This window comes from Rhinatrema bivittatum, chromosome 3 (assembly GCF_901001135.1).
Source record: "Rhinatrema bivittatum chromosome 3, aRhiBiv1.1, whole genome shotgun sequence".
NCBI lineage: Eukaryota > Metazoa > Chordata > Amphibia > Gymnophiona > Rhinatrematidae > Rhinatrema > Rhinatrema bivittatum.
In genome coordinates, this window is record NC_042617.1 from 255,279,855 (window position 1) to 255,293,267 (window position 13,413).

General features: G+C 45.0%; 1 protein-coding gene across 1 annotated transcript in view; it reads left to right on the forward strand.

Moving 5' to 3' along the window:
* The window catches only part of NINL (ninein like), a 331,277-nt gene that overhangs the window by 281,729 nt on the left and 36,135 nt on the right, over positions 1 to 13,413 (forward strand). The window contains 1 exon segment of the mRNA XM_029594490.1: positions 10,469 to 10,538. Within this exon segment, the coding sequence (XP_029450350.1) occupies positions 10,469 to 10,538 (70 nt within the window).

Below are 13,413 nucleotides of genomic sequence, written 5' to 3' on the forward strand. Positions count from 1 at the left end.
ATTTATTGGATAAGTTAAGTATTTTCGTGACTGACAATGTTGGCATCATCTGTTAAACATTTTTTTTATAAATTGACTGACACTTGAAGCACTATTTTGGTCACCATTTGCTCTAATAAGTATAAATTATAGTAATATAGTAATGACAGCAGAAAAGGACCAAATGGTCCATCCAGTCTGCCCAGCAAGCTTCTTTTTGTATTATCTGCTCCGCTGTGCAGGTTACCCCCATGTTTCTCTTAAGGGTAGCAACTGCCGCTCCATGCAGTTATCCCCAAGTCTTATGATAACCCATAAACAAAATTTTACTGCTAGCAACATTTTTACAGGGTGATGAGCCTTCTTGAAAATTCGGACAGTGGTACTTGACGTGCTCTGCTTATGGACTTGGCTATAAAAGCAGTCCTGTTCTTTTTTTCCTTATCTCTGCGTATCAGTACCTCAGACCATAAAAGTAAGGGCCCGTGTTGGTTGTCCGTCCGAATTCAACTCCTCTTCTCTGTCAATTATGGAAGTGATGTTTCAGTTGCATAAAAAAAAAAAAAAATCAAGGCTTATTGGTTAAGGGTACTAATCCCATGCCTTCTGTTAACGGTAGTAACTGCTGCTCCGTGCAGGTTACCCCCATGTTTATTTGTTCCCAAAACTGTAAAAGTCAGGGCCCTTGTTGATTGATGTCTAAATCCAATTCCCCTTTTTCCTGGATGCTGAAGTGGAGAGCAATGATGCAGTTGCATCAAAAGCATCAAGGTTTATTGGTTAAGGGTAGTAACTGCCACACCAGCAAGTTACTCCCATGCACCATTTTCTTCATTTCCATCCTCTAGCCTTTAGGGTTCCCCAGTGTTTATCCCATGCCCCCTTTGAATTCTTTGACTGTTTTCATCTTCACCACCTCCTCCGGAAGGGAATTCCAGGCATCCACCACCCTCTCTGTGAAGAAATATTTCCTGACATTGGTTCTGAAACGTCCCTCCTGGGGTTTCATTTCCTGACTTCTAGGTTCTACTGTTTCCTTTCCAGGTGAAAAGGTTTGAAGTTTATGCATTATTAAAACCTTTCAGGTAGCTGAAGGTCTCTTTCATATCCCTCCTGTGGTAAATGATGGCATGGGGTGGAGTACTTCATGCAAAAATTAATGTGGTGTAGCTCCACATTTGATGCAACTTAAAACATTTTTTTTTAATTTTCTGCTATCTTCTTCTTTGTTTGGAACATTAGTTAAATGTGTTTCCATGTTTAATGCTTTTGTTATATATTTAATACATGGTTGGGATGCTCTTTATTACATTTGCATACCAGTTTGTACCAGGTGTTTCAGCTCTGCATTTTGGAAGTTTACCACACTACTGAACTGTAAACTCTTTTCTTCTGCTTTCATTGGGAAGGGAATTGAATGTCTGGACGAGGTGAGCATGATGCCTCTCTATATTGTTCTATAATGTTTCTTAAAACAGTTTATGGGCATCATAACCTCTATATTCACCATGATGCCCATTGCTGGACCTGGTAGTTTCCTCCTGCTCAACTGGAGCCAGCCTCTGCTGGGCTATAGCATCATGAGCCTTCATTTGCAATTGCTCAGGTTTTCCCCCAAAATTGTTTAACACCCCTCCCTCGTCTATGAAGCCAAGCTATCACTGCAGCACTTGCAGCACTCCTCAAAACTCAGTGTGTGTGTGTGTGTGTGTGTGTGTGTGTGTGTACCTTCAGTCTGACCACATTGTGCCATCAGGGCCAGAATAAGGGGTGGACCAACTGGGCAATCACCTGGGGCACCAACCAATAAGGCACTGAAACCTCACTATCTCTCTGCTGCATTGGTTGCCTCCCTCTGGCTCCTCTACCATTGAAGTCAGAGCAGCTGAAGATCATAGGAGGATATGGGGCAGCCCAACGGATCCTAATGTGCCAGTGGACTAAGATCAGAGGATGCTGTGGGGTCAACTAGCGCACCCCAACCCACCAGCAGCCTAAGACTGAGGGAAGCTACAGGTCACCAGTGGTGAAAAAGAGGAGGCTGAGGGGCAACCCACTGGCAGCCAATAGGCCATGGGCTGCCCGGCAGTTGCTAACCCACTGCGCAGCTGAAGTGAAGAGGATGGGCTAGGCTGCTGCAGATCTCAACCAAATGTTGCGATCCTGCCCGTGGCTAGGCCACGAGCAGTCCCTTACTTCTCTCCAACGTCAGCTAACCTTCCGATACTGAAGTCCCTCGCGGCCTGGAGACTTCTGTCGCCTGCCTTCCCGTGGCCTGGAGGCCGCTGCCAGTTTCGCCACTTCCCGCGGCAGGTCGCTGCCAACCAGGCCTTCTTTGTGGCTCAGAAGCCCCCGCCGAAGTCGTCCTCTTCGTGGCTCAGAAGCCACCACCAAATTCCGCTGTTATTCTGCGGCCTGGAGGCCGCCCCAAAGCTCCTCACCACGCGGCCAGGAGGCCGCCACTATCCATGTCCTCTTCTGCGGCCAGGAGGCCGCCCTGGAGCTCCTCTTCATGCGGCAGGGAGCCGCCATCATCAGGGCCTGCTACCTCCTGTGCGCCAGGACGCCGCTCTACAAGGTCCTGCCCTCCTCTTGGGCATGGGGCCGTGCCTCTCTGCTCTTCTTAAAGGGCCAGCAGTGGGCTGTCTTCCTAGGCTCCTCCTGCTGATGTCATCCAGGCATTTCTTCTTCAGCTCTACAAAAGGGCTCAGCCTTCAGTTAGTTTTCGCCTTCTCAAGGAGTCAGTCATGGAGTCGGACTGCTCCTGGATCTTCAGTTCCAGCTCTTCGCTCCAGGAGTCCTCCGTGATCCTTCATTGCTTCTTCAAGGCACTCTGTTCTTTGTTGGTTCTCCTTGTCTTCGTCCATGGTTCTTGAACCTTCATCTGATCTTCGTTCCATGTACTGGTCTCTTGTCGGATCCCGTCCTCTCGTCTCCAGATGTCCTGATGTCCATGTCTCCCGATGTCCACGTGTCTCCATGTCCAGAAGTCTCCCTATCTCCGGATGTCCTGACAACCCCTCGTCTTCAGATGTCTAGATGTCTCAGCCTTCTGATGTCTTCATCCGTCATGTTCCAGTCATCCCTGTGGTCCTCCTCGCTAGATGTCCCCTGATGTCCAGATGCCATAGATGTCCTGATGTCCCAAGGTATCGGTGTCCATTTGTATCCGATGTCTTATATTCCAACCCTGATGTTCCAAGTCTTGCTTCTGATGTCCTTTGTCCGGTCCTGATTCTGAAGTTCCATCAGTCCTCAAGTTATGGGCTCAGTTCACTTGCCCCGGACCTTGTCTCTAGCTGACTGTTTCCTGGGAGTAAATCCGTTCCTATTCAGTGTCTACTTTCCTGGTGGTTGGATTTGTCTTCGAGCACTGCCCGGATTCCTTTTAGTCCCTGAGCCTCTGTCTTCGTCTGAGTATCCTGAGTCCTTATCCTCGCCTGAGTCTTCCCCGGTTCAAATCCTCTTCGGAGTATCCAGAATCCTTGCCTGGCTTTGCCTGCTTTTTCCAAGCCTGACCTCCGTTGCGTCTGACCATGCCTGCCTTCTCCATGCCTTGACCATTGCTCATCTGAGTCACTAAGTATCAAGCATCCTCGTCTCGTCCTCATCTCGTCCGAGTCTTCAAGCGTCCTCATCTCGTCATAGTCTTCAAGCATCTTTGTCTCGCCTGAGGTTTCACGTATCCTCATCTTGTCTGAGTCCCAGGTTCCACGTGTCTTCATTCCATCTGAGCCTCCGAGCTTCCTCGCCTTCCTCAAGCCATTAGCCTAGTCTAAGGCCGAGGTCTCGTCTTGTTCCAAGCTTCAGTACCATCGCTTGTCCTCGACCTCTGTCTGTCCTGCTACATCTGCCGCTACCCAGTGGCAGATCTGAAAGGGCTATCGAGTGGCTGGAGGGCTACCCCAGAGACCAGCATTGCATTGCTGGATATCTACCGGTGCGTGCAGGTTTGGCAGAGGTTAGGGCGGTGGTCAGCCTGCTCCTCCCATACTGGGACACGCCTTGCCTGCCGCTGCACTTCCTTGGAGCTCCTCTCTGCAGTCGTGTTGTGGTCCATGGGCACACATCCCCCAGGAATCGGGAGCGCTCCCTAGTGCTCCCTCCCTCAGATCCCACACTAAAGAGCTGGAGAAACTGGAGGATGTGAGTGTGTTTATAAGTATGCGTATATGAGAGAGAAAGCATGTATGTATGTATGTGTGTGTGAGAAAGGGAGCATGTGTGTGTGAGCATGTATGTGAGAGAAAGTACGTGTGTGTGAACATGTGCGTGAGGAAGCTTCTGGGTATGAGCATTATGTGAGAGAGAGAAAGAGAGAATGTGTGAAAGAGGAAGTGTGTGGTGTGAGCATGTATGTGAGAGGGGAGTGTGTGTGTGTGTGTGTGTGTGTGTGTGTGTGTGTGTGTATATATATATATACCGTATATATACTGTATATAAGAGAGAGGGGAGAAAGTTTGCCCACCCCACTCTCACTAATCCACATTAATCTCAGGGAGACTGGAAATCAAAAGTTCCCAGGTATGGAGAGTGTGATTTTTAAAAAAATCTTTATTAAGTTTTATTTTGGGGGGTGTTTGTGTCTGCTGTTTTGAAATATTTTATTGGTGTTTGGGAAATAAAAAAATTGTATCTGAGCTTTTATTTATTGGATCTATTTGTCAGCTGTTTTTGAAATTTCATTTTATTAGTATTTTTTTTTAATGATTATGTATTTATTATATTTCTTGATTTTATTGTTTGAGTTTGAGGAATGGTGATGGTTCTGTTTTTCAGTTGTTGCGTTGCATAGAGAGTCTGGCTTGTTGCAGTTTCCAGTTTAGTTTTTGCCTGTATGTTTTTATTTAAACTTATGGTTGCTCTATTCTGTATTTGGTGAGGGTGTGTTTGTGTTTTGCATGTGTGACTGAGGTGAGGTATTCTCCTAATAGGAGTTGTATTGGTGTTTTAGGGGCTGGTATTATATTTGCATGTTGCCTTTTCATAGGTAGAGTTAAAACTGAGTGCTGTTAGTGTTTTATTATGGGAGGTTTATTGTATTGTAATTGTAATTCAGTTTACTCATAGCTTTCTGTGGGTTGCGCATACCCCCAGCACATGTTACAATAGGCTTAATAAACCCACAATGAAGTGTGGAACGATGGACAAACACACTAATATGAACATAATCCAACAGGTGAGTAGCAAAATCAGTTGCAAAGGTCCATGTAAAACAAACCAGGAAAAACAATTTAAACAGGAAAAGTTCAATAATTCCAAAATGCCAAATCTTTATTGAAATGTCAGTCCCCCGACACGGACCGTGTTTCGCAAGGGCTGCATTGGGAGGGACCAATTACATGTGGTAAAATAAAGTGGTCCTAACAATTGTTTAATCGATTTTGTTTTCGCAGACTCATTTCTTAAGAATGTAAGGCCGCTTTATTTTACCACATGTAATTGGTCCCTCCCGATGCAGCCCTTGCGAAACACGGTCCATGTCGGGGGACTGACATTTCAATAAAGATTTGGCATTTTGGAATTATTGAACTTTTTCTGTTTAAATTGTTTTTTCTGGTTTGTTTTACATGGAACTTTGCAATTGATTTTGCTACACAATAGGCTTAATGCCATATGGGTTCCAAGTGTCTTTTTTTTATGGGGATTTCTGGGTGGTACCAATGCAGTGCATAATATAATGCAGGGGTTCTCAACCCAGTCCTCGGGACACACCTAGCCAACAAGTTTTCAGGATCTCCACAATGAATGTGTATGAGATAGATTTGCAAATGCTGCTTCCCTTGTATGCGAATCTACCTCATGTATATTCATTGTGGAGATCCTGAAAACCTGACTGGCTAGGATTGGGTTGAGAACCCCTGATATAATGTAAGTAATATTTTTACCTCAGAAGACTGTACTTTTCTCTTTATTCACGTAAAATCTGTTATAAATATATAATTCTTAATTGTGTGTGTGTATAGGGCCAGGGTATGTGTCTATGTGCAAAGGCTGTAAAATTTGCCTAGGGCACCTTGCACTGGCCATGGGGGGTGGGGGGCACCAAATTAATAGTCTGGCCTGGGTGCCAACGTGTTTCAGCCCGGCCCTGTGCACAATGACCAAGGCTCCCACCACTTTGGGGCTGTGAGCGCTGCCTTTGCAGCCCAGAGAGCAGAAGCAGGGCTCACTAATCTCCTGTATAAGCCATTGAGCCAATCCACTCACTGAGCAGAGGACAGGCAGACTTTAAATAGTTATCTAAGGGAAATGTCTATAATTGTGTTTTTGGCCAGAAGATTTAAGAGTTTAGCACTACTCAGTAGCACTGCACTCACCTCAGGGCAGAGTGCAGGTCACAGCCAAAGCAGCCAAACTTTTTTTTTCTGCTATTGTAAGATGAAAAAAGAAATATTATATTTTATTCAGATTCAATGGGACAAGATCCTCTTCCACAGATCCCTTTCAGGAGGGGCTAACTTTATTGCACCCTTCCCTGCTCTTAGCTTTTTAATTTGGCAGAGAGAAAAATTGCATTGAAAGCAGACTGAAGCTTCTCAGCAACCCACGAACAAAAGCGGCTTCCCGCAGATCTGAGGTGCTGAGCTCAGAGCATTAATTTGGCTCGGTCAGTGATAGATGCACGTCCATCCTGCACCTTTTCATGTCTTCCAAACAGGAGGTCATGTTTGCAACGTTTTCATGGCCCAAAAGGACTCAGTTGGCAGGATGTTAGCACTCCCATATTGTGCAGCCTCTCGTTCTCAGCCAAAGGCCAAGAAGAAAGCATCATCAGCTCATGGCCCAGATGGTTCCCTTGGTTCGTAGCCACAAGAGAAGCCACAGAGTTCAGGGCACATTGTGCCAAGCCCATAGGAGCCCCTTTTAATCCCTGAACAACAGAGAAGTCAGGATGTACGGTATTAGTTTCTTTTCTCAGATCTCTCCTTTCGACCTTCCATTAATATCTGGTATTACCACAAGTGCACCTAAAAAACATTTATTTAAAATAACAGACTTTCCCATTCAACAGATTTAAATAAAAAAATATATAATCACTCAAAAAAAAAATAAATTAGTAAAATCTTGCTCCCTCACGGGCCGATACAGTTTTCGACGCACTAGTGTTACCCCTTATTCAGTAAGGGGCCGAAAATGTGCATCCAACACCCCCGAACCTAATAGCACTCGCAACATGCAAATGCATGTTGATGGCCCTATTAGGTATTCCCACGCGATTCAGAAAGGAAAATGTGCAGCCAAGCCGCACATTTTACTTTCAGAAATTAGCGCCTACCCAAAGGCAGGCGCTAATTTCTTCGGGCACCGGGAAAGTGCACAGAAAAGCAGTAAAAACTGCTTTTCTGTGCATCCTCCGACTTAATATCATGGAGATATTAAGTCGGAGGTCCCGAAAGTTACCAAAAGTAAAAAAAAAAAAAAAAAAAATTTGAAGTTGGCCTGTGGCTTGCGAGTCGAAAACCGGACGTTCAATTTTGCCGGCGTCTGGTTTCCGAACCTGTGGCTGTCGGCGGGCTCGAGAACCGATGCCGGCAAAATTGAGCGTCTGCTGTCAAACCCACTGACAGCTGCCCCTCCGGTCCAAAAGGAGGCGCTAGGGACGCGCTAGAGTCCCTAGCGCCTCCTTTTACCTGTTTTTACTGCCGGTCCTAATTTGCATACTGAATCGTGCGCACAGGAGAGTGGACTGTGCGCGCGCCCGCTCTCCCGCAGACTTTACTGTATCGGCCCGTCAGTCCTTTTCCTCTAGCCCTATGCTAATGCTGGACTGAGTGAGAACGTGCCTTTTAACCAGGTCTGCCCAAAGTAAAGGAGCCATTCAGTCATGCACCTCTGAAACCAGGCCTGGCACCACCAGGTGTGCAAACCATGCCATTGCACAGGGTGGCACACCCAGTGGGGCGGCATCGGGAGCAGGAAGAGGCCCGTGCTTCTGCTGCTAGTGGACCCGATCCCACTGACAGCAGAAAAAGGTTTGTGGTGCCGCTGGTGGACCAGATTCCACTGGCGGCGGAAGAAAGAGGTTCATGCTGCCAAGAAAAAGCAGTGTGGCCCCGCCAAACTAGACGGCGTGGTTAGCGCTGCCTTAGCAAGTGGAGAAGCAGCACGGCCCCACCAAAATTAGCAGCGTTGCCAGCAGGGCAGCACTGATCATACCATTGATTTTGGCAGGGCCACGCTGCTGAGGAGGAAGAGGAGTGCGCCCTGCAGGAAGTAGTCCAATGCCCCGTGGCCGGAAGTCATTCCCTTGGCCACTGGGGCTGAAGGAGACTCTGCTGCTGCCTCCTAAATCAAAGGAAGTGAATAAGAGAGATCATGTGTGCTTGTGTGTGGGGACAGTGAGAGAAAGCATGTGTGAGTATGAGAAGGAGCATGTTTGTGCACAACTACCCCAGTTACACTATGCCTGATAATCCATGACAATTTCAGGGCATCTGGAAATCAAAAGTTCCCAGGTATGGAGAGTGTGAATTTTTAAAATCCTTTTTAGTTTTATTTTTCAGGTGTTATTTGCTTTCTGCTGTTTTGAAATATTTTATTGGTGTTTGGGACATTTAAAAAAACTTGTAAATGAACTTTTAATTATTTGATCTTTTATTCATCAGTTTTTAAATGTTAATAGGTTTTTAGTATTATGATTATGTATTTATTTTATTTCTTTATTTTGGTGTTTGATGTTTGAAGGTTGGTGATGGTTCTGTTTTTTTTCATTGTTGCACTGTATAGAGTGTCTGGCTTCTTGCAGTTTCCAGTTCAGTTTTATCTGCACATTTGTATTTCTACTTTATGGTTACTCTCTTCTGTATTTGGCGGGGGTCTATTTATGTTCTGTATGTGTGAATGAGGAAGTGTGAGTGCATTCGGGCTCTCAGAGTGTCAAGCCCACATCCAACACTCATCAGAACAGGCCTAATACCATATGCGTTCCCAATGTCTTTTTTGCAGGGATTTCTAGTTGGCATCACAGCAGTGCATGTAAATATAATGTAAGTGATATTTTTACCTCAGAATACTATACTTTGATGTTTTTCATTTATAATATAACTCTTTAACTGTGTGTGTGTGTGTGGAATGGAGTGTTGGGGGGGGGGAGGGGCGTTGTACATGGCTATAAGGTTTGCTTGGGGCACCTAATACCCTTGCACCAGCCATGAGCTCGGCGGGGGGGGGGGGGTGGTGATGGTATCAGTTTTTAAAGTTTGTATCACTGAAGGGAACTGAGTGTTTTTTTGGTGGTCCCGGGACAGAGAATGGAGGGGGGCGGGGGCAGCACAGTAATTCGCATAAGGCACAAAAATGCTAGCATAGGCCCTGTCTGAAACTGTTGGAGGGTAGCTGGGGACTTGTGTTTGCGTGAGTCACTGGACCCAGAAGCTCTCTAACTACTTTTCATAAAGAGTCATAGTTTTGTTTTTTTTTTAGCTATTTTATATAAGGGGACATGTTGTTTCCTGCAGTATCTGCTTTCTAAACACTGGTGTCCTAATAAAAACAGATTTATCTTTTTATAGTAAAGATTTTTTTTTTTTTAAATATTTGTGTTAAAGTTTGTGAATTAATTAGTTTTATTTCCAGTTCTCTTTCCTTTGCAAATACTCAGCCTTTTTTTTTCTTCATTATATACTTGCATCCAGGATAAAACCATGCTGAGGTGGTGCTTATGTCAGTCAGAAGAAATACAATTTGGTTTCAAATAATTACTTTTGAGTCATTTGGAGCTGTAACAAGTTCCAGTTTTTGGTATGGGTATCTAGTAGCTGAAACTTGTCTTTTCTAAAGTAACATTTACAACACCAGTGACCAAATTTACTGCTGGATTCCTTTTTATCCTGGTGGTGGTGTGCAGCTAAGAAAAATAAATGTTATTGGGCCAGCTCAGTGATAGTCCTGTGCACCACGATGCAGGCAACCTCGGATTTGATTCTTGGACCGGGACTATGCTGCGGCAACAGCGTTCACAGCCCCGGAGGAGAGAGTCTGAGCCTTTGCATGGTGGTGACACCTAGTGGCCAGGTTCAGGTTCTACGTTTACGGGAGTCCAGAAGGAGCCATGGTCTGTGGCCGCTGGCTGAGGATTGTCCCTGTAATGACTGGGCTAAGTTAAGAGGAAATTAAAAAAATCCCTGGATAGTTACAAATGAAGGCTCATGGCACCAGATTCTAGCCCTAGTTCCAACTGGGCTGAAACTGAAACCAGCAGGAGGAAACTGGGCCAAAGAATTAAACAATGCAAGGATTAATGCATGTACTGTATTATCTGGATTTTGCTTAACCTTCCATAATTAATTCATGTAATTCTTTTAATAAAGCAAGCTCAATGCAGTTCTTACTGCCTGAGTTTCCTTTGCAGGTTATAAAACAGTTCGTTTAATGCAGATTAAATCCTGGTCTTTGCGTATTTGGGGTGGTAGTAATGGGTTTTCCAGAGTTTCTCTACAGAAACATAATACATTTCTCTACAGAAACATAATACATTTGTTTTAAGGAAACAAGTTGAAGAGCTGAAAAGAGAGAAGGAGCTGGCCCTCTGTGAAAAAGAAGAGCTGAGCAAACAGGTAACCAAGGAAAACTGAACTGCAGACAAATGAAAAAAAAAAAATTGGCCGAAATCGAGCAAACGGGATGCAATGAAACTTGTATCTCCATGAGGCAGCCAGGTCCAGATAATATCATATTTTTCCCTAACAGCCTAGTCCTCTTTCTTCATCCCTAGGCTATTATAGAAATTGTGATGCACTCTGCGAAGAGTCTTCACCCTGCTGGTGCCCAGGCCTGGCAACGAGGAACAATTGCAACAGCAAATGGTCTTGTTCCCACTTATCTCTTGTAGTCCTTTTTTTTTTTTTTCCTCATGACATGTACTGGAATCGCCAAACAGTTTCTCTTTTCAGACGAAGAAGCACCAGGATGAATTGTGCCGGTTCAAATGCCAGGACCCTTGAGCTGCACGGCATGAGCTCAGATTTAAATGCCAGGTGGGAGTGCAGCCAGAACACTATCCAGCTGCCGCCGAGGCGGCTGGCAGAGAGAGGAGGCGGCGGCTGCTGCTGCCAAGGAACTGCAGGAGGCAGCTGTTAGAGCAGGGCAGGAGCAGGTGCAGCAGCAAGCAACATGGCAGAGAGAGGCAAAAGCTTAGGAGACAAGAGCTGGAAGTCTCTAGAGAAAAGATGAAGAAGCCAGAACAAACATCCTCTTCCTATCAGATAGGAATTAGCAGCTCTGCTGGTGCAGGTTGCTTGTTTTTGAGTTCGTGCTATACTATGCAAGCGCAAAAAAATAAAAGGCCTTGAAAATAAAATATTGCAGAGGTGCATGGACCTGCACGGGAAGAATATTTTTCTGTGCATGAATTTCTTGAACTACAAATGTTTAGGACAAGATTTTTTTTTCTGCCTCTTCTATGATTCTGTGGTCTGTGTTGCAAGGATTATTTTTAAAGCATGCCGTTACATCGATCCTGTATGAATCTAGAAACCCTGGAGGTGCTCATTTTAAAATGAGGTTATAGCAAGGGAAGCTGGTGTACAGAGGAGTATTTGGTTGAGTTTTTTTCTTTGTTTTATTGCTACAAATCTGGAGCTTTGATGTGCCAGACTGCAACGGCTGACATTTCTTTGCAGTTTTGGGACCAGATTTAAGGAGCAGGGTAGCACCATTTTGAAATAATTTTTTTTTGCCTGAGGCTTTCATTTCTTGAAACTTCAAGAGAAAAGAAAATCTTCACAAAAAATGTTGTGCAATCATAAACTTCTGCACATAAAAAAAATGAACAAAACTCTATTGTGGGCATTTCTCCCTCAAAAGTGCCAAGTTCAGAAAACAGGCAGAAGTCCTACAGCAGTTTTCACCTACCTTTTTTTCTTGTGGAATTGCCCAGACTTCATTGCCCTTCAGATGGTGAGGGGGGGAAGGAGAATGTGGTGAGGTAGGTCGTGTGCAACTGGGGAACAGAGATTCGCAAATCATTATAACTAAAGGCTGCAAGACGTTAGGTAGCCAGCATTACTTGTACTCTGTTTTCCCTCCTCTCTCATTTGTTGCTGGCTGTGAAGAGGGTATGAGAACGTTCCTGTTGAAACTGACCTCATCCACCTTAGTTCATGTACTGGTAACTGACAGGGCATTGCCCATTCTGGCACAGCCTCTGTGCAGTGCCTTGCCTTTCCAGGCTGTCAGAGCAAGAGAACTGAGATTCTCCTGAACCCAGGACCAACTCCACTCGGTACAGCCTTTCTTCCAACAAGCACATTTATGAGTCCGCACTGTAGATATTTAATCTACGAATATGGTGTTAGGCCAGACATAATGGGGCTGAGGCAATAAAATGTGCTTAGCCTAGCACACAGGTAAACGCATGGCTGGACACGCTAAGACTAACAACCAATGCAAAAAGGGGATTAGCGTGTCCCAACAAACACATACCTAATAGCGTTCATCACATGTAAATGCCATGTAGTTGAGTCTATTAGTTATTACCCCTGATGCAGAAAAATGCTGGTCACCCACACATCCCTTTTTATCGCAGCAAATTTAACACTAGCCCAGGAGCTGGCATTGTCATACCGTGAGCTAAAGGTGCATGAAAAAAACAAAAATACTGCTCTCTTTGGTTCCTCCTATTTTGTATCGTTGCGATACTAAGATGTACTGCTTGCGGTGATAACAATTAAAGAAAAATGTAATGGGCTGATAACCCAAAAAACATTTCTGGACACAATATGCACACAAAATATACATGCTCCAGGGCGATGCTATTGTGCATGTAAATCAACTGTGGGGTGAGAAAACAGACGCGCGTATTGAGCGCCCATTTTTCTGATGCGCCCATTCACAGTTTCTGGGCGCCCGATGCGTTTGAGCGCTAGGGATGCACAATATCTCCCTAGAGCGTCTTTTTTTAGCCTGGCAGCTCATTATAATATAGCATTGGGCGCCCAGGAGAGGTGGTTGTGCATGCGGTAGGAAAATGGGTGCTCCATATGAGTGCCCGATTTACAGTGCATGTTATTGCATCGGCCCCAGTAGGAGTGAAAGAGGTAGCCCAGTGGTTAGAGCAGCAGGCTGTGAACCAGGGAAGCCAGGGTTCACATTTCGCTGACACTCCTCGTCACCTTGGGGAAATCACTTCACTCTCCTTTGCCTCAGATCCAAACTTAAGGTTGTAAGCTTTCTGGGGATAGGGACATACTTACTACCTGAATGTAATTCTCTTTGTGGTATCATGAAAGGCGGAATGTTTAAAAAAAAAAAAAAAAAAAAAAAGACGTTTGTCACCAGGAAGAAGAGGAAGGGAGGTAAACCATTTCCCCAGTTAGTTTGCATTGCTTGCTTAGGCTTTTCCAGCCTTCCTACAAAATGAATGGCTGAGTGGAAAGCAATGATTAATGGGATATGTCATATGCACACATACAAGTTGCTACTTTGACTGTG